The sequence below is a fragment of the Pelodiscus sinensis genome, chromosome 4, assembly GCF_049634645.1.
Source record: "Pelodiscus sinensis isolate JC-2024 chromosome 4, ASM4963464v1, whole genome shotgun sequence".
Lineage (NCBI taxonomy): Eukaryota > Metazoa > Chordata > Testudines > Trionychidae > Pelodiscus > Pelodiscus sinensis.
In genome coordinates this window covers 100,354,482-100,376,164 of record NC_134714.1, presented here as the reverse complement: position 1 = coordinate 100,376,164, position 21,683 = coordinate 100,354,482, and the positions used below count along the sequence as shown (strand labels likewise).

The window sequence follows — 21,683 nt, the reverse complement described above, 5'->3', positions numbered from 1 at the left end:
CAAGTGCTCGTGCCCCAACTGGGGAACATAGTAGCGCCTCTCGACACCCTTTAAGGTAGGGGTCAGGGTTGCCGGTGTTTGCCACAGGGAATTGGTAATTTTTGACGTTTTATTAAGTGGCAATGCCAAATGGATGGGCACGTCATCTGAAAGAATATCGATCATCGGGTCTGTGTCCTCCACGACTGACTCCACCGGGACACCCAGGTTGGAAGCCAGACGCTGGAGCAGCTCCTGATGCGCTCGGGCATCCGTAGTAGGCAGGGCCGGTGCAGGATCCACCAGGGCTTCGTCAGGAGATGATGATGACGACGACTCCTGTTATCGGTGCCGGATCTACCGCAGGAGGCGCGTGTGGTACCGGCTGGACATAGGGCACCACCTGCGAGCACATTTCTGGCACCGAGGCTTGTGCCTGTGCTGCAAGGTCCAACGTAGGCAGCCTCTGGGGGGAAGGAGGAGGTCGCGACAACGAGGTCGATGGTTGCGTTCAGTGACCCGAAGCGTCCGACACCACAGAGGGGGGCACGGGCCTCTGCCACTGGTGGTAAGCCCACGGTGTCCAGAAATGCCACTGTAGATGAGGCGGACAAGTCTGCTGCACCTGTGAACGGTCACATTGGTGCCGGTAATAGAATTTATGGGCTGAAGAGGCTCCCGAAGATCCCGACCTGAGGGATGTCGCATCAGAATCCGACGAATAATAGGACTCTGGCCAGGGACGCGCCGACAAGGAGTGACCTATAACCGACGGAGGGGCAAACCTGGCCATGGACTCGGGCTTGCCGGCATGTACACGGCGGGGACGTTTCGGTGCCGGTGCCGGTGCCTGTTGCGGCACCGGGAGAACAGTAGGCTGTTGCAGCACTGAGGGAACCGAATCATGCAGCGGTACCGGGGGAACTGATGGCTGTTGCGGCACTGGGGGACCCAGGCCCGGTGCCGAAAGCGGTGTTGGCACTTGTGGCACCGGGGGAACCCAGAGCCGGTGCCGAAAGCGGTGTTGGCACCGAAAGAGGTCCTGGGAGGCCCAGTCCCGGTGCCGGTTGCATCTCCGGCGCAGAGCATGACGGTGCCGAGACGAACCCCGAAGAGGACGACATCACCATCGGCTGGGGCACCAGCAAGGTCCACATGGTCAGTGCTGGTGCTTGCGATGGTGCCAAGACGTGCGTCGGTGCTGAAAAGCCCAGTGCAGATGATTGGAGGCACAGTCCCAGAAAGGTACTCTGAGCCGGCGTCGAAGGTGACAGTGCCACAGATGTTGCCACAAGGCTAGGGTAGTACAGCACCGGTGCAGCCAAACAAGGGGCCGGAAGAGAACCCAACACCGATGGCGGTCGAGCCCACTCAGGTGCCGAGTGAGCTTAGGAGCCAGCGTCGAGAACTGCGTTGATGCCGAGGCAAGCGGTACTGGCCCCACCGGAGACAGTCCCGACACATAAGGAGCCTGAGCCTGCCAGTCATGCCAACACGGCTTCTGGCGTAGGCGACCTCGACCCTTCCGCCTCAACCGACGATGGAGGGGAAGTGGTGAGACTGATGAGGTCCTGCGCCGCCTCAAAGGTGTCCGGCGTGCACGGGCAGTGCAGAGGCAATTGCCCTGGGCTAGAGGGGTGTTCTGCTCGCTTACGCTGCACCGCAGAGGATGTGTGCACCGGTGAGTTGGCACCACGGTGCAGGGCCGGAGTGGTCTTCCGAGACAGGGACCTTCCGTGAGACATTCTCGCCCTCTTCGATGCCGGAGAGTGAGACCGGTGCCGGGTTCTTGACGCTGAGGCCCGGGCCCGAGGCAGGGCATCCCGCGTGGATGCCGGTGCACTGCGCACTGTAGGGTGGCCAGTTGGTGCCAGCTGTAAAGCCGTCTCCATGAGGAGAAGTTTTAGGCGAGAGACTCTCTCCCTTTTAGTGTGCAGCTTGAAAGACTTACAGATCTTACAGGCGTCTGTGAGGTGGCTCTCACCCACACACTTTAGACAGCTGTCGTGTGGGTCTCCTTTGAGCATGAACTTTGCGCAGACAGCGCACGCCTTGAAGCCTTGCAGCCTTGGCATTCCTCACCCCCGAAGGGGGAGGAAGAACAAAGAACGAAGCAGACACTAACTACCTAACTAATTGAACTATTTACAATGCTAAGAGAAACGGGAACCATTAACTAATGCTAAGAGAGAGACCCTCACAGGCGGTAAGAAGGAACTGAGGTGGGGCAGCGCCGGCAGGGGTACTTATACCCCGCCATGGCAGCGCCACTCCAGGGAGCAGCCTGCCAGCGCTACGGGTACCGCTAGGGAAAATGCTCCGGAAGACGCGGTGCACACACCTAATTCGAATGGACATGAGCAACCACTCGAAGAAGAAATACAACTTAGAGGGAGCTACTATAAGATGGGTGCATAACTGGTTGGAAAACCATTCCCAAAGAGGTGGTTCAGACCACCCTGGAAGGGCCTAATAACTGGGATTCTAAGGGATGAGTTTTGGGTCTGGTTCTGTTCAATATCTTCTTCATCCTATGATTTAGATAATGGCATAGAGAGTACACTTATTAAGTTTGTAGACCATATCAAGCTGGGAGGCCTAGCAAGTGCTTTAGAGGATGTATTATAATTCAAAATTATCTTGACAAACTGGAGAAATGATTTGAAGTAAATAGGAAGATATTCAATAAAGACAAATAAAAGTATTCCACTTAGCAAGGAACAATCAGTTGCATACATACAAAATGGTTAATGACAGGGTAGGAAGATGTTCTGTGGAAAGGGATCTGAGGGTCATAGTGGACCTCAAGTTAAATATGAGTCAATAGTATAACATGCTGCAAAAAAAAACAAAAAACCAAAATCATTTATATACATTAGCACAATTAGACCTCAACTGAAGTGTTCAGTTCTGGATGCTACATTTCAGGAAAAATCTGGACAAACCGGAGAGAGTCCAGAGAAAAGTAACAAAAATGACTAAAGGTTTAGAAAACATGATCTTTGAGGGAAGACTGAAAAAAAATTGGCTTTGTTTTGTTTGGAAAAGAGAAGGTTGAAAGGGGACATGACAACAGTTTCCAAGTACATAAAAGGTTGTTACAAAGAGGAAGGCAAAATTGTTCTTCTTACCCCCAAGAAGCAATGAGCTTAAATTGCAGAAAGGAGCAGTTTAAGTTGAATGTTAAGTAAAAAATATCCTAACTGTCGGGGCTAAACAGTGGAATAAATTGCCTAGGAAGGTTGTGGAATCTTTATCATTAGATTTTTAAAAGCAGGTTAGACAAACACCTTTCAATGATGGTCTAGATAACACTTTATCCTGTCACAAGTGCAGGGGACTGTACCTCTCATCTAATCCTTCCAGTCCTATGGTTCTATGAACGTGCAATTTTGCCTTCATTGTCTATGTTATAAAGCAACTCTAATTTTGCAAGTGAATTTCTTTATGTTTTTGCTGTAATTTTAACATGTCTGGCTGAAGTATTCTCTTATATAAATACAAACAGGGATCAGATACAGAAATAAAAAAGATAAGGCATATGGGGAACTGACTGAACTAGTAATGGGAAGCTCTGATAAAGCAATTCCCAAGATTTATGCTGGGATTTTATCAGGTCACTGCTAACAATTCAGAATGCTTAGCAGCTTATATCAATTGGAGGCTAAAGTAATACTGTGGAAGACATAATACTGTAGACACATTATCTTCTCTCAGAGTATTAAAAAAAATGCAAAATAGCAAATGTACTTAGAAGCACCCTATACTGCACAGCATAGTATTGTGTACATTTAAGGACTATGTCGTAAACCAAATGTTGGGAACCTAAGACCCATGAGCCAGATGCAGCCCCTGGTTTGCCTGGATTTGGCCCCGAGGGCTTCTTTCCCTCTTATGACTTTAAGAAAGTCATCTAGAATCCTTTGTAAAAATTTCAGCTTTTGCCTTGCTACATTAAATATTTTTCCCTATACAGTGTACTCAATTGATGGGTCCAATTTTGGACAGGTAATTCTCTGTAATCTTGCTGTTTCCTGAGCAGAAGAATTGAATTCAAGAGAACTTTTAAGTATCTAAATTAACAATATGGGCACAATTCTCAACAGCTCCGAGCTCTTACTTTCTCCTTCTTCCCCGTGTGCAAGGTAACTAGGTGCCACCTTTACTTCTTCCTCCCTCTTATTGCCAGCAAGGCCCACCTGACCCTCACAGAGGAGACACGTGGAACTGGTGGAAGGAGATGAGGGTGAAAATGCCAGAACAGGATGAAGTAAAGTCAGCCACACTAGCTTTATGCCATATCAGGATTACCCACCGTGTAGGAATGTTCACTTGACATTTAGTGCAGTTTTAAGTAGGGATGTTAAATTACGGTTAATTGACTAGTCGAGTAGTCGATGCAATTTCCATTGACTACTTGACTAGTCAATAGGCACTTCCTCATTCCTCCTTTGAAATGCACAAGAGCCCCAATGGGGGCTCTTGTGCATTTCAAAGGAGGAATGCGGAACTCCATACAGCCCGGAGCCAGCGGGAAGTCCCACTGACTCCAGGCTGCACAGGAGTGACTGCTTTGAAATGTACAAGAGTCCCCAGCGGCGGCTCTTGTGCATTTCAAAGCCATGGAGCCCGGAGTCAGCAGGGGACTCCCCAGCTGACCCCGGGTTCTGGGATAATGCAGCGCAGAGCTCAAGATCAGCTGGGGAGTCCCTTTGAAATGCAGAGGCAGCATTTCAAAGGGGCAGGTGCCACATAGCTGATCCCTGGCTCAGCTGCGTGGCGCTGCCCCTTTGAAATGCTGTCTTGGCGTTTCAAAGGGGCACCTGTAGAGTCCTGGGTCAGCTGGGGAGTCCCCAGCTGACCCCAGTTCCACACAGCATTTCCCCAGAACCCAGGGTCAGCTGGTGAGTCTCCACCATATCAGGGGATATGCTGCTCAGAACTCAAGATTAGCTGGGGAGTCCCCAGCTGACCCCGGGCTCCATGGTGCATCGGTGTTTTAAAGGGGCAGTACCACACAGCTGAGCCGTGGATCAGCTGTGCAGTGGCTGTCCCTTTGAAATGTAGCTGTGCGGCGCTGCTACTTTGAAGTACTCCTTCTGGATGTATAAAGGCAGCAAGGGGAAGGGGTGATGAGAAATCAATTAGTCAACAAGTCCTTAACATTTTTATGTTTTAAGCTTATTTTATGTATTAGAGCCAATGGAAAATCTCTAAGTGCCTAGTAAATGTGCACTAAACCTAAATAAAACAATATATGACTTCAGATTAAAGGTGAGCAGCAAATGTTTCTTTTTAATATCCTAAACTTGTTCCTGACTTTTCAAAAGAGGGAAACAATGACCTATGAGGAAAGACTGAAAGAAGTGGGATTGTTTAGGCTGGAAAAAAGAAGACGGAGAGGAGTCATGATGACAGCTTTCAAGTACCTAAAAGGTTCTTAGGAGGAGGAGGGAGAAAAATTATTCTCCTTAACCTCTGATGATAGGACAAGAATAATTGGGCTTACATTGCAGCAAAGAAGGTTTAGGTTTGACATTAAGAAAAACTTCCTAATTGTCCAGGTGATTAAGCACTAGAATAAATTGCCTAAGGAGGTTATAGTATTTCCATCACTGGAGATGTTTAAGATGAGATTTTTAAGAGGTTGGTCCTGCCATGAGTGCCTGGGACTGGACTTAATGACCTCTTGAGCTTCCTGCCAATTCTACAGTTCTATGATGCTATGTTCAGCACCTGTTTAAAATATGTAATTGACACTATATTTTAGAAAAATTTGAAATAATATTTTGGTTCCTGAAATTCAAAGGAATCTGGGCTGTAGACTTTATTGTTCACTTGCCATAATGTCCACAGACCTAATTTACTACTACCTTACATTGTGTGGAGAGATTTATGTTGACAGAAAATAGGTGGAAAACACTATGAAATAAGCAAATAGGTGGAAAACACTATGAAATTATTCACCTATTTGTACTGGTATTAATGACTACAAAATATGGAGGACAATGGTGAATCTGGCCCAGAATGAATATAAAGCACAGTGATCATAAATATATTATACCTTGAAAGGGTTATGCCACCTATTTTCACTTCATGCCTATATAGCTTTTCCCCCCTGGCTGAAATTTCTCATGCTTAAATTAATCTTTTCCCCTTATACTTTTCATTTTTTTGAAAGTTTGAACAAAATCAGTTGAGTCATTTTCGAGCTACCCAAGCATGAGAAGTTAGACATGTCTCTCAAGAAATTAAGCTACTTCCTTGAAGTTCCATAACATCGTCCCCGTCCCAAATGCCAAAAAAGATTTTAGTTAATGTCAGATTTGCTGGGTACTCAGTCCTTGTTAAGGACAAAGGTATGACATGTTTGAAGAAATCTAAGCTGAGGTTTTCAGAGGCCCAAATGGATGAGAACTCTAGCTCCCATTGAATTGCAAGTCCTTTAGGTTCCTTTGAAACCTCAGATCCAATTCACCAATTTAAAAACAAATTTAATATAAATATAACAATGCCCCTCCATTCTTTATGAAAATTGGCTTATGAGGATGAGAATGTATACAGGCAGTCCCCGGGTTACGTACAAAATAGGGACTGTAGGTTTGTTCTTAAGTTGAATCTGTATGTAAGTCGGAACTGGCGTCCAGATTCAGCCGCTGCTGAAACTGATCAGTTTCAACAGCGGCTGAATCTGGACGCCAGTTCTGACTTACATACAGATTCAACTTAAGAACCCCAGGCATCCCCAAGTCAGCTGCTGCTGAAACTGATCAGCGGTTCATTCCAGGAAGCCCGGAGCAGGGGCTTCCTGTAGACAGCCGCTGGTCAGTTTCAGCAGTGGCTGACTTGGGGACGCCTGGGGCAGAGCAGCTCGGGTGCTGCTGGGTTGGTCCAGTAGCGCCGCCGCTCCTCGGCGCTACTGGACCAACCCAGCAGCACCCAAGCTGCTCTGCCCCAGGCGTACTGATTCAGCCGCTGATGAAACTGACCAGCAGTGGCTGAATCAGGACGCCTGGGGCAGAGCAGCTGGGGTGCTGCCGGGTTGGTCCAGTAGCACCCAGAGTGGCGCTACGGGACCAACCGGCAGTGCCCCAGCTGCTGTACCACAGGCGTCCGGAGCGAAGCCACGGAGCACGGGGGCAGCGGGACAGCCCAGACGCGCCCGCATGCTCCGCCACTTTGCTTCCTCTCCCTGGTCTGCTGGAGACCAGGGAGATGGCCCCGTTCGTAACTGCGGATCCGACATAAGTCGGATCCGCGTAACCCGGGGACTGCCTGTAATTCAAAGACGCTTTATGCAAAACAGATCATATGACATGTCATTTTTAAGGCTATAATCTGCTGAGTCTGTATATCCTATGTTTGTGCATGTATCATTCTTGTATGTGAAGTTAGAAATATGAAGACTGGATCTGTATATAAATATAAATGTGCTAATGAGGGCCATTACTGAAGCTCTGGAAATTCAATGACTCAGTAATCAAACCAACAACCTGTGAATAATCTTGTTTGTCCTGTAATACCAAACTGTGGTAGATTCCAGAAAGACAAGAAGCCAGGCCAGCTGATGCTGAAACACATTTTGGATCCTGTACATTTCCACCTGAGGTGAGAACACAAAGTATTCTGCCTTAGGCAAAAGGAACATAAGAGGGGGAAAAAACAACAGTTGTGGTTGCCAGACACCAGAAGACACTCCCTCCCCTTACGATCTCAGATGCCTGCTGGAAACACCTACGACTGAATAGAGAGGGGATCAGGCCCAAGCTAAGAGGCTGCTTAGCTTGCAAAAGAGATATTTAGATCAACCATTTAGGGTAAGAATTTGCATGTAACAATTTTCTCAGTATATTAGAATTAACTGGCATTCTTTTGTTTATTTTGATTTAGTAACTTACTTTGTTCTGACTGTTTTCACTTGCAACCACTTACATCCTACTTTTTAATTCGGTAAAACAATTTTGTTTATTATCAAACCCAGTGTAAATAATTGTTAACAGAAGAGGGAGCAACTACTATACGTATCTCTCTTTCATTGATAAAGACGGCTGACCTGATATTATGAGCTTTCCTCTGTGTAAAACTTTTACACGAAGTAAGACTGATTTATTTATTTGGTTCCTTTTATGGGTGAGTTACTTGGGTGCTGAACCCTTTATAGTGGAGACCTCCTGGAGCTGAACTGGTTTAGCATCTGTGTTGCTCTGCAGGGGGATGGTTATCCCAACACTATGTCTTTGCTGAGAGAGACCAGAACTTCTGACCCAGCAAGACAGGATGGTGGAGAGCCCCAGGGAGCAAAAAGGTGGGTGTCAATGGCATGATTGGTACACCGGGGAACAAGCCCAAAAGTATTTCCGTGATCGAACCCATCACAGTAAGTGCTCCAGTTTATTCGGAAAAATGCAAACCCCCATGACGAGACCGGTTTTAAGATGAGTTTGCAAAACATTAGTAATCAAAATATGGGGAAGAATGTACTCTCTGTGGTGAAAAGATTTTCACTGACCAAAGGCCTGTCTAGATAAAAACAGCTTGTGGTAAGCTGGGCTTTCTAGCTATAGCTCGCTATTGAGCCATGTACTAACTGGAAGTAGCAGAGTCCACACAGCCAGTTAGTGTGCAACAGGCTAGTGCAATGAAGATTTACACCATAGCTTGACACAAACTTCACACAGACAAGCTCCAAGTTCGGCTTCTGTGCTCACGTAGTTGACTGAATGCCAACCAGTCTATACATCTGTGCTGCTTTTCACTTCTGTTTTTCCTATTGACCATTTATTATGACAGTAAGACACTGATGCCCTGTGTAGAGGAATCAAGCAAAGTTAAAAATGTATTTAAGTAATGAATTAAGAGGAACCATAGCTTCAAAAGACGTAAATGTAAAGTCACTTTTGCTCATGGCTTATTGAGTTCTTCATGTCTAATGTTCATCACTAAACCCACAGTATTCACCATTTATTGTATTTTAGCAATAATGGTCATTGATGCAATTAAGAATAACTTATGATCTTACTGGATTAGCCTCAAACTGTGCATCCAATATGAAAGTCAAGAACATGCAGCTTTATTTATTATTTTTTACTGTCATTATTCCGCTGTGTGTGCCATTAATGAAAATTCATCGTAACTAATGATGTAACCCTTTTATACAACTCCCTTATCTGCAAAAACATTTCCTACTCATTTTTCTCATCCTTCTCCAAAGAGCCACAACAGCTTCCAATGACCTTTAGAAATATTTTACTGTAAATTTCTAGGGCTGGATCCTTTCACTCTTTTATCTACAGGAAAAGTGAAGAATCCAATCCAGAATATACTCTGGATGCGTTCTGTCTTTTTTGATATAATCTCCAACATTTTATTGCACAATTTCCAAGTACTTTGAATAAATGCATCATGCTCATATTTCAACAATTATCAACAATCTGGAAAACATGCAGTGAGCACTTTGTGGCTACAGGACATACTCAGTAAGGAGAGCAAAAGCTGTGGAAAAGTAACAGTAATCTGAGAAGGATGAGCCATTCCACACCAAAAGACCTTGCGGAAATGTGCAGGGACATGCATGTCTACCAAATCAACAATGGCAGATCAACTCTGCCAAATGACTGGTCCCTGGGAAATTTTATTGTGTGCTGGCCTCTACAAAAAAGATGAGTGAAAAGATATGCAAACAAACAAAAAGCAGTGTCAAAAAAGTCCTAAAAATTGCCATCTCATGTAAGGGACTTTTTAATACAAAAGTAGACTCACTATCCTATTTGAGAGCAAACCACAGTAATCTGTCACAAAATTGCCACTGTGAGAAAACCAGCACTGACACTAGTGGACAAAAGAAGCTCACTATCTGCTACCTTTTGATATTAAATTGTTAACAGTCCTAAAACCAAAATCATAGTACACTTTTGACTGATCTTTTTACAAAACAGCTGCTGCTCTAGCAATTCAGAATCACCAACCTCTGTGTCAAAAGTAGCAGTATGTAGAGGCAGCTGCATAAGACATGCCCCACATCAGATGTTTGACTTAGGATGCGAGGAAGGACTGGGAGAAGGATCTAGTAGAGCAGGGGTAGGGAACCTTTTCACAGAAAAACCAGTTGGGGTCTGTACACAAAAAACCCTCACTGACATGGCACCTGACTAAAAAGAAAAACATTCCCCACAGTCTCCTCACACACCAGTCTGGGGGATCCAGTACAGTAGATTTTGTGCACTCCAGCCCTGTGGTGGAACAGTGGGGGACAGGAAAGCCAGCACAGGCTACCCAATATGGGGGGGGGGGGGGGGCTGAGTCTCGGGGGCTGGATCCAGACAAGTGGGCCTTAGGCCTGCAGTCCTCCACCCCTGTAGTGGTAGAAATGTCCACAAACTGGCACATAGTTTCTGTTACTCACTTTTCAGGTTACTTTAATTAAATCCAACAAAAATGTTGCAGTTCAGAAATGGGTGTTCTGATACTATAAAGGAATTAGAGTATCTCAATCCCATAAAATGGTTTTCACATTCATATCTATCTATTGTACTAAGTGGCCCTCATTACCATAGTATCTGAGCAACACACAGTCTTTAATCTATTTATCCTCTCAACAACCCTCTGTGGTAGGGAAGTACTGTTACTAAACCATTTTACAGGTGGGGAATTAAAATACATGGAGGTTAAGGGCACAATTAAGATGACTTCATGATTATTTTTGCCCGGAAGAGTCTGCCCACAGGCACAATTTTGCTCTATTGTAGCCAACACTCTTCCAGCCCTTAAAAACTGAAGTGTTTCTCTTAGTAGCTCATAAACTCCATGCCACCACTGGCACAATGGTACTACTCTTGTGAGTAAATGAAGTCAGATTTGACTGTCTGCTGTGGAAGGGGGTACTGATTTTCTCTTTTGGGAACTGAATGCACTGTCTTCTTACTAACCATGGGCATTTGTCTTCAGGACTGACAAACTGCACTTTATGGACAATTCATTTTCTGACAGTCCATATTTTAATTATGGAAATGTGAGTTAAGTGCAATTAATAGCCTCCTAATGTAGTAGTTTTACTCAATATAATAGAGCAGGTTATCAGCAAACACTAAAAACCTATCCCACAATAATGGTTTAAGAAATAATGAATTAAAATAGGAAATACAGAAACATTTTTCTTCACTAAAGGAAAGTAATATGAGAAAACTAAGACACTCAAATTCTTGCAACTATGTATACTAACTGTATTTAACTTTATTGAGCACAGTATGTTTTTAAAATGTTCCCAGACAGAATCCCAGACATCATGTCTATTTGATACTTTCATGAAAAGTCAGGTGTCTTTTGCAAGAAATCTCAAAAGCCCTTGTTATTCAAAGTGATGTAGGCAACATTTACATATCTGTCAAGTAAGTCAGAATTCTAAGTGATAACTCACTTAAGCAGATGTACTCTTGTGAATCATTATTTAGGATACTGGGGGACTGTGCCCCCTGCTCGCTACGTTTGCCAACTCCCCATTAATCTGCCACAGCCAGAGCATGGCCTCCCTTCTTAACTGTGCCACAGGAAGAGGGGGGCTGTCACCAAGCCCTTACTGCAACCAGATGGGGGCTGAACCACAGGGCCTGCCCCAAGACTGGGGCCTGGGACAGGACTCTGTGGCGAACTGGAGAACGGGCCCCGACTGGGCAAGGTGTCTGGGAGGGGAAAGGAGCAGGGAAGGGGGCAGGTGCCTGACTAGGTGGAAGTGGGCAGGAGCAGATTGGGGGTGCAGCGAGAGCAGGGGTCAATGAGGCACTGGGGGTATAGGGTCTGAGCATGAGGAGCTGGAGGGGGGCACTTACTCCGTTTTATGCCACATGCCACTCCCAGACATCAGAGGCTTTCCCTGCTGCTCCAATGGGGAAGCCACCTTTGACCCCACTTCTGCTTCTCGGTCTGGGGCCCCAACACTCGCTCCATGACCCAGCGGGGAACCACTGCTGCTGCCTGATTCAGGCCAGGCGCCTGGACTGCCACCTGCCTCACAGTTCCTCCCACAGTGCCCCCTTCCCCTCAAGATTAGACTGCCAATGCCGGCTGCCTGTGGGGGGAGGGGAAAGAGAAAGCCGCAAGGCTGCTCCCATCCCCACAGCAGTTCACATGCTTTCCCACAAGCCAGATCCAGCGTGGAGCATCAGGACTTTCTCCTCCCCCTCCCTTGCCCGCTCTTGTAGGGAGAAGGAGAAGCCACAAGGCGCTCAGGTGAGGCAGGGGGTAGCCAAAGCGCCTGGCCTGAGGCAAGTGGCGGTTCCCTGCTGAGTCTCTTCAGGGTTCCAGACCTGGAAGAAGTGGGGCCAGAGGCAGCTGCTCCCGCCGCCCTGTGACCTTCCTGAAGGGGAGCCAGGGGCCAGTGGGGAGTCCAGGATGCGCCCTGAGGAGGATAGGGGGGAATCCCAAGCCATGGCCTTCACTTCCCCTTTTGACTCTGCAGAGGCACCGGGGGCAGGGCGACACACGTCATTCTATTATCTTGAAGGAAACTGTGTGTGTGTGTGTGTGTATAAAGAGAGAGAGAGAGAGAGAAGAATGTGATTGATACCTTAAAATAAAAAATTAAGGTTGCCTTCTAGCTGCTGGAAGGCAAAAGGAGATTTCTGTCTCCTCTCCTTTAAGAACTCCTGCCAGATGTGTATATTGATGTTAACCTAATCTTCCGGCAGCCTCCTGGCTGCGGTGAGCAGTGTTGGGAGTTGGGGGTCAGGTTCTTTACTACCCCGAAATAGCCATGCAGTGTAGATGTACCCTTAATGAGTAATAAATGTTGGGAATAAGTAATAAGTTGGGAAAGAAAAATGGATTTCTTTTCTAGCTTAACTTCTATTTTTTGGACATTGAGATGCAATTGCTTTGAATGTTTTTTGACAGAAAACTGTTACACACAAAGTATTTATTTGAACCAAGTAATTCTTAAAATTGTTAAATTCATGTGTATAATATGAATTATTAATTATTCTACTCATTTTAGTAAATTTAAAGTTCTTGTTTTAAAAAAAAGACTGCAATAGTTGAAAATTAGAGTTGCTTTAAGTAAATGAAGTTATCACAGCTCTAAGCTCACAGATCTTAGTACAAATAACCCAGACGTATGAAAATTCTGCTTTCAAGAATGGGAGAATTTTTTACCCAACCAATATTATTCTTCTTATTGGATTGCTCAAACTTTCTTAGTCTATCCAATTATTTGTCAACAAGTTACATTATGAAATCTGCTCGGTATTTATCAAATTATCAGCATCATTTTTGTTTTAAAGCAACAAAAACTGATGAATAGACTGAAATTGGAATAAAATGTTCTAAGTGAACTAACTACCATAAGAGATTATAAAGTAAATTATTATTATTATTGTGCAGTGATGAGTAGTTGACCTGCCACTGCAATTTAAGAGTACTGCAAATACTGTCCATTTCTCAGTTACTTTAACTCTAAAAATGGTTCTGCATTTTAATTTTTCTTCACACCTGCGAACCAGGATTTTAGGCAGTAAAGAAATTGAAATATGGTATGAGAAAATAGGTAAACTTGGCTAAGCTCTACGAAATCTTTTCTCCACTATGGGTGGAAGTAATCTGGGCACTTTGGAATAAGGTAATATCAAAACTGTTTACTAGTTTTCTGATCAGCAGCAGAGTTCAGCTTCCTAATTAAGAAGCTTAAATGGAGTATTTAAATCAGAAGACATTGGCAAGCATGCTCAAGACATAATTGAAAATAAAACTCTTAGTTTATATTCTGACAATTTTAAAGGCTGTTTATTCTGCTTCTTGTCACTGAAAGGCAATAGAAACCCAAGAAGCTCAATATAAAAACACTGTCCTGTGAAGTGTAAAATAATTACAATAATATATTCTACTTTATTTAAGTAAAACACTAATGTAAATGCCTAATATCTTTAAAATCAAATTTAAATTGATTGTAAAGACTACATAAATTCAAGAAAAGACAGGTAATTTTTTTATCACTTGAACAATCCTAAGGACCCTTCGCTGAACACTGAGATCCTGATTTGATTGAACTCACTAAGGGTATGTCTACACTGCATGGCTATTTCAGGATACTGAAAGTATCCTGAAATCAGTACCCCTGTCTTCACAAGCTGCCTGTTATTTCAAAATATTTTTCGAAATAACGGGTGCACTATTTTGGCATCCTGGTAACCCTCATTCCACGAGGGTTAAGGGATGTCTCAAAATAGCATGTTTTTTCAAAATTTGGCGCTGTGTAGACACGCCACATTTTGAAATAGCCTATTTCAAAATTCAATGGAAATAAGAGACACAATTTGTGTAGCTCTTATTTCAAATTTAGGGTGCTGCATAGACGCACCTTATGCTACTTCTAGGTTCAAACTAGTATCAGAAAACGAACACATTCTTCAGCTTTCAAACAAACAGAAACACCGAACAAGTAGGATAATATAAACCCGTGCGTGCATCTATGATTCCTGGCGTCAGAGCAGCAGCCACAATTATATTTCACCGGAAACACTTTTGAAATTAAGATTTGCTAAACTTGTGGTACATCAATGCTTTAGTCCTGCATGAATCCAGCGCGCAGGGAGAAATCTAATAGCGTAACGGGTGTAACCACCTGTGGAAACGGAAGCCCCCGGCTGTTGCTTTCCGCAGCGAGGCTCAGAGAACACGCTCTCCAGAGCCCACCAGGTATCACCTGGCAGCAGCCTCCTCGATGCTCGGCACAACACCACCGAGGCGGGGGCTGCTGGGAGCTGCGTCCCGCTGTAGAGCCGCTCCTGCCCCGAGGCGTGGGAGCGCTGCTCTCCCCCGGGGAGCCTGCCTGGGAGCTGGGGCAATGGAGGGGCGAGGGGGACACATTCTTGGGGGGGGGTGATGTCCCGTGGCTGGGGCGGGACGGGGAGTGTGGACCCGCCTGTCTCGCGGCGCGGTACCTGAGTCGCTGAGGCGGGGCCGGGCGCGGTCCCGCAGGTGGTAGATGAAGTCCAGGCAGTTCTCGTGCTCCACCGCCCCGCTGGAGCAGAGCTCGGCCAGCAGCCGCAGCGCCCTCTGACAGACCCCGTCCTCCCGGCCGCCAGGCATCGCCCCCCCGCATCCTCGGGCAGGGGCGCCGCTCGCTCGCTCGCCAGCCCACCGCCCCTGCCCCGGCGCCGCCCGCGGCCGCCGCTGTCTGAGGCGGGGAGCGCAGCCGCTCGCGCCCAGCGCAACCCACTAGTTGCATGCGCTGTCCGAGCCCGCCCCGCGGCGCGCGCGCAGCGGCCCCCCGTGGCGGGAGCCGGCGGTGCACGGGGCCGCCCTCCTCCCCGCTCAGGGGCCGGGGGTGTCGCCACAGTTGATGCGCGGCGGCTCCCGGCCCCCACCCCCGCAGAACTTTGCCGTGGAAGTGCCCACACGTGCTCGTGCCCACTTACCAGATCCCCCCTTGCGCCACACCCCTTGCTTCAGGCCCCTTCTGCTGTGTGCATCCATTGTGCCTTGGTCCCATGGCACTCGGCACGCCTGCCGGCTATGCACACCGAGCCAACTCCCTTCACCGCACACACAGTTAGTGCCGCACAGACAGTCATGACTAGGGATGGCAACCTGCGGTCCACTACACTATTAACCAATAATTTTGTCGATTACACGCCCCCCCCCCCCCACCTCTGTATCAGAGGCCTCAAGGAGGGGAGGGGAGCTCGTGCCTGTGAGGAGCCTCCTTTGAGCAGTGGAGCCGCCTGTCCCCTTTATCCCTGCACTGCTGTCTCTGATAGGGTATGTCGTGGAATGAGGAGTAACGGTAGTTCGAACTAGGAACCTAGTCCGAACTACCTAGTTCGTGCCCCGTGTAGCCGCGCGGCACGGAGTTCGAACCAGCCGGGATTTAAAAATGGCGGCACCCGGCTTATGCAAATGAAGCCCGGGAAATTCAAATCCCAGGCTTCATTTGCAAGTGCGGTATGCCTACATTACCCTCCTAGTTCGAACTAGCGGGGTAGTGTAGACATACCCATAGAGAGGCAGCAGCGCAGAGGGCATGGGGGACAGGCTGGAGCGGATACATGCAAGAAAGCAGCTTTCAAGCAGGCTCTCCACAGGTGCCAGTTCTGCGGACCTACCTCTCTGCCTCCCCCTGCTGCCTCCAGGGGGATGCCTCTGATAGAGAGGCAGCAGATGGGCAGGCAGGAGCCCGTGCTGGGGGGAACCAACTTAAAAGTTGTCCCCCTTCCCTCCACATTAGCTTTGCAGTGCTGCCTGCCTGCCATGCCACACTGCTGCCTTTATCAGAGGCAACAGGGCACAGGGAGCAGCGGAGATTGGTCTGCAGCAGCAACCTTTGCCCACTTGGGTCTGAGCTCTTTCAAAAGAGAGCATCTAAACTACAAGCAGATTTTTCAAAAAAGTGAGCCACTTTCTTGAAAGAGAGTCTAGATGCTCTCTTTCAAAAAAGCACAGTTTGCATTTAGTAGCACCTTTTTTTGAAAGAGTACTTTCAAAAAAAGGCGTTATTCCTCGTAAATTGCGGTTTACCACAATTGAAAAAACTGCCGCATTCTTTCAATTTACTTTTGAAAGAACGCAGCTGCAGTCTAGACGCAGGTGAAGTTTTTTCAAAAAAAGACTACTTTTTCCGATAAAACCCTGTAGTCTAAACACACCCTTACTTACATCAGATGATGGACGCTGGATGAAAGAGCTCTTTCGCAAAAAGGCGTGTGTGGACGGACAAGAGGGAGTTCTTTCGGAAGAAGAGGAAAGAGGAAAAAGCACAAGTGCCCTGGTGGCCACTCCGTCCATAGCAATCACAGCTTACATGTGAAAGAGCGTCCATTCAGTCTGGACGCTCTCTTTCGAAAAAGCAGAGCACTTTTTCAATGCACTTTTCCAGAAGATCTCTTCCAAAAAAAGCTTCTTCTGAAAGAAGCCAGCAGTCTAAACATAGCAAGGTGAAGAAGTGTCAAATGGTACCAAGGCACAAGCTCTGCAGAAATAGAGGAACTGGGAGAAAGTGTAAAGTGGCAACAAGTTTAAAATTATAGAAGGATAAGGAGCAGAGAAGGATAGGAATAGGCAACAAGAGAGAGGGGGAATGGGAAAAGAATGTCATGAATATGGTGGAAAGGAGGACAAAGAGCGTGGAGAAAAAGGAGGGGGCAAAAATGAAGGAAGATGTCACGAGAAGGTGGCAGAGGGATTTCAGGGGAGCATGAATAGGCTTTTTTCCCCCTCTGGAGACTACACAGGAGAATAAGAGCTATCTCAAAGAGAGAGAAGGAAAGGAAATGTTAGCAGACAAGAAAAAAAGCAAAATGGTGCAAAGAGGCCATAAATACTGCAAGCAATCCATCTCTGTGTAAACCTCATAGAAAAGCAAGGGATGCACTTGTTCTTGATGAATCAACTCCACACTTCCTTTCGTCTGCATTTAATATTTATAAACAGTTTGTAAAATACTATATGCTTTTTGTGTCTCACTACCTACTCCCATTCAGAAATGATTACGTTCACTGAGCTAATTGTCTTGCAATTATTTTCTATAAATAATGCATGTACTAAATGTTTAGAACCAACCAGTGGAGAAAATATTAGAATTTTATGATACTCCATGGACGACCAGCTTTCAGTTAGTTTAGAAGTGTAGGCAAATGTGACTTTTCTGAAACTAGTGAATGTGAGTTAGGAGTAGACTGAATACTGTGTAACAAGTATTTCTCTTATTTCTGGTTATGCAGTGCTTGACACAAGCTGCCCATTGAAGATTTAACACTAAAAAATTCAGAATCATTAATGGGCTAATAGCAGGCTCCAGGAGCGGTGGGTATAATAGGAGGGGAAAGCATTGCCTTCCCAAACCGCCAGGCTGGCCCCACCCATACTATTGTAGGCGTACTGGGGGTGGAGTGTTGTTGCTTCCAAGCACCTGTCCTCCCCAAGATTGGGAAGTTTGGTCCACATGCTGTCCACTCTCCACGCACTCTGGGGTTAGGATAACTGGGGACATGCACTGCCCACCATCTCTGTGCTCCTTTGCCAGGGAGGCTTGGACCGTGCACCACCCCACCTCCTTGTGGTGCGGAGGCGCGGGGGGGGGGGGGGTGGCGGAATATTGTGAGAAGTTCTGCTATGCTATCTTTTTGTATTCCAGAATCTAAGACATATTTTTAAAAAGCAGTCACTAACTAATACTGTGGTTGCTGAAATAAACTCAGGTCACACTTTAGTGCAGGGGAGGGGAATCTTTTTTGAGTCAGCAGCCACTGACCCACAGAAAAATCAGTTGGGGGCCACACACAAGTGAGAAGCAAAGTGAGAAGTCCCTGACTGAGAAGGAGAAAGACACTCCCCACGTTCCCCTTGCACACCAGAACCTCAGGGGACACAGGCTAGCAGATTTTGTGTCCTCCAGCCCTGCATGTGGGTAGAAGGGGGGGCTGCAGCACTAGCGCAGGCTCCCCAATGGGGGCAAGATCCAGGCAAGCTGGGGGGCCTGAAGTTCCCTACCCCTGCTAAGGGATGCTGTGAAATGAGCCTGTGGTTGCAAAGTAGGTCCTAGACCCAGTGCAAGCCAGAACTGAGCCAGGCTGCTGGCCAGCCTGCTAAAAAATTTACTGGCAAGGATTGTAATCCAGAATTTACAGAGGCATGTAATCCAGACATACCCTTGCTGCCAGCATGGGGATGTGACTCCCACTATTTTAGACACAGATTTTTTGTACATATCCCTTTTGTACAAACACCATGATTGAGACCAAACAAAACAATCATAGGGTATGTCTACACTACAAAGTTAATTCGAACTAACGGATGTTAGTTCAAATTAACTTTGATAGGCGCTACACTAGCGCTCCACTAGTTCGAACTTAATTCGAACTAGCAGAGCGCTTAGTTCGAACTAGGTAAACCTCATTGTACGAGGACTAAGCCTAGTTCGAACTTACTAGTTCGAATTAAGGGCTGTGTAGCCCCTTAATTCGAACTAGTGGGAGGCTAGCTCTCCCCAGCTTTCCCTGGTGGCCACTCTGGCCAACACCAGGGAAACTCGTATGCCCCCGTCCCGGCCCCAGAGCCCTTAAAGGAGCACGGGCTGGCTACGATGCCCGTGCCAGGTGCAAGCCTGCCAGCACCCAGCCAGCAGACCCTGCACCTGGCACAGCTCAAGCCAGCCCCCCGATACTCCCCAGCCCTCCCCCTCTTCCCGGAACCAGGCTGGCAGCTCCCGGGAGCTTGCCCGGGACCTCAAGAGGCGGGCACCCGCCTGGTCTAGTGCGGACATCGTGGACCTCATCCACGACCTCCGCACTAGGCACAGGAAAGTGGCCGTCTAGGGCAGGAGAGCTGCCAGCCTGGCCACCCAGGAGCAGGTGTGCATGAAAATCAAGGTGGTCCACTGAGACCCCCGACCCTGAGCCCTGAGCTTACAATGGCCGTACTGGGTCAGACCAAAGGTCCATCTAGCCCAGTAGCCTGTCTGCCGACAGCGGCCAACCCTAGGGACCCTGGAGGGGATGGACCGAAGACAATGACCAAGCCATTTGTCTCATGCCATCCATCTCCAGCCTTCCACAAACAGAGGCCAGGGACACCATTCCTATCCCCGGCTAATACCACTCCATGGACCCAACTTCCATGACTTGATCTCACTTCTCTTTAAACTCTGTTCTAGTTCTAGCCTTCACAGCCTCCTGCAGCAAGGAGTTCCACAGGTTGACTATTTGCTTTGTGAAGAAGAACTTTCTGTTGTTAGTTTGAAGCCTGCTACCCATTCCTTTCCTTTGGTGTCCTCTAGTCCTTCTTTATGGGAACTAATGAAGAACTTTTCTGTATGCACCCTCTCCACCCAACACCTGCTTTTAGAGACCTCTATCCTGTCCCCCCTCCGTCTCCTCTTTTCTAAGCTGAGAAGTCCCAGTCTCTTTAGCCTCTCTTCATATGGGACCTGTTCCCAACCCCTGATCATTGTAGTTGTCCTCCCCTCTCCCAGCCTCTCTCTTCCCCTCTCCCACCTCCTTTTCCCAGTCTCCCCCCGTTTTGTTCAATAAAGACAGATTCCATTTTTGAACACAATTGTCCTTTATTTTGTACATCAGGAAGAGGGGCTAGGGAAGGGTAAGTGGAAGGAGGTGAGGGAGGAATGGAGTACGCGCCCCCGATGGGGAGGACTAGGCTGGCTCTGCAGGCTTCTGGGGGTGGAAGCTCGCTTGAAGCCCCCCAATTGCCCCCTCTCTCCAGATGGCAGCCTGCGGCAAGTGCAGCCGGGCTGATGGCCGAGTGGTGTGATGTGCCCAGTGTGGGCACCCAGGGCACTCCAAGCCAGGACTGGTTTTCAAGCGGGGCACCCCTGAGAACTGTCTGTCCGGGGTGGGGGTCGGGACCCTTTAAGCACAGCCCTCGGCTAGCCTGAGGCAGCAGCTCCACGCTCTAAGTCCTCCTCTGATGCCCTGCCGGCACTGCTTCCGGCCATCCTTAAGCCCTGTTCAGGGTCCACTTAATGTGGACATGCTAGTTCGAATTAGCAAAACGCTAATTCAAACTAGTTTTTAGTTCTAGACGCGTTAGTTCGAATTAGCTTAGTTCGAATTAACTAATTCGAACTAAGTTAGTTCGAATTAGCGCTGTAGTGTAGACATACCCTAAGTCCTAATCTGATGTGCTGCCGGCACTGCTTCCGGCCATCCTTAACCCTGGTTCAGGGTCCACTCAGTGTGGACATGCTAGTTAGAATTAGCAAAATGCTAATTCGAACTAGTTTTTAAGTCTAGATGCGCTAATTCGAATTAGCTTAGTTCGAATGATCTAATTCAAACTAAGTTAGTTCGAATTAGTGCTGTAGTGTAGACATACCCAGGGTGGTTAAACACTGGAATAAGTTGCCCAAGGAGGTTGTGGAATCTCCATCTCTGAAGATATTTAAGAGTAGGTTAGATAAATGTCTATCGGGGATCATCTAGACAGTACTGGGTCCTGCCATGAGGGCAGGCGATTGGACTCAATGACCTCTCAAAGTCCCTTCCAGTCCTAGTATTCTATGATTCTACGATTCTATTCATTGCCAAAGCCAAATTGAAGACGGTGATTCTGGCATCAGTCATTCCCTCCCTCAACCTTGGAGACTGGTTCAATGACCTCAACTTGCAAAGAGGGGAGGTCTAGGTTAGATATTAGGAAAAACTATTTCCCTAGAAGGGTGGTGAAGCACTGGAATGGGTTACCTAGGAGGCGGTGGAATCTTCATCCTTAGAGGTTTTTAAGTCTCAAGTGACCAAGCCCTAGCTGGGTTGATTTAGTTGGAATTGGTCCTGCTTTGATCCGGGGGTTGTACTCGATGACTCCTGAGATCTCCTCCAGCCCTAGGACTCTAAGATTCTAATAGCAGGTTTGGGAAGGAAGGGAAAAGCAGGGTTTTGAGTGGTTACAGTTTGCTTTTTTAATTTGGAGCTGTTATCACCACTTTCATGTACTTCCTGTACATGGCTTTCAGCAGTGCTAAGAGTATTAACAAGTTACCCAGTCTCTTATTAAAATGTTCCTCACTGCATTCTTTATAAGCTCCTGAATACAGAATTGGCATGTGGCTTGAGCTGTCTAAAGCTACATTATTCATGTTTCTTGCGCTAGCCTATGGAATGTCTAAATGTATGAAACAACTCTGCTGTTTTCCCAGTTGTTATTCATGGCAGCAGACTTCATGCATCTGGCCATTTGATTTCTTTCAACTTCAACAAAGAAATGAC

General features: G+C 47.1%; 1 protein-coding gene across 5 annotated transcripts in view; it reads right to left on the bottom strand.

The window, feature by feature from the left end:
- The window catches only part of SYT9 (synaptotagmin 9), a 173,650-nt gene extending 158,389 nt beyond the window's left edge, over nucleotides 1-15,261 (bottom strand). For 3 of the 5 annotated variants that reach the window (XR_012903591.1, XM_075927824.1, XM_075927823.1), the window contains exon 1: nucleotides 14,907-15,252. Coding sequence is in view for 3 of the 5 variants with exons in the window: in XM_075927824.1 (XP_075783939.1) it covers nucleotides 14,907-15,054 (148 nt within the window). In the remaining 2 variants the exon portion in view is untranslated. Of the gene's footprint in view, nucleotides 1-14,906 lie in introns of all 5 variants that reach the window. The other 2 variants (XR_012903592.1, XM_075927825.1) reach the window with 2 other exon arrangements.
- Between the last annotated feature and the right edge of the window lie 6,422 nt (nucleotides 15,262-21,683).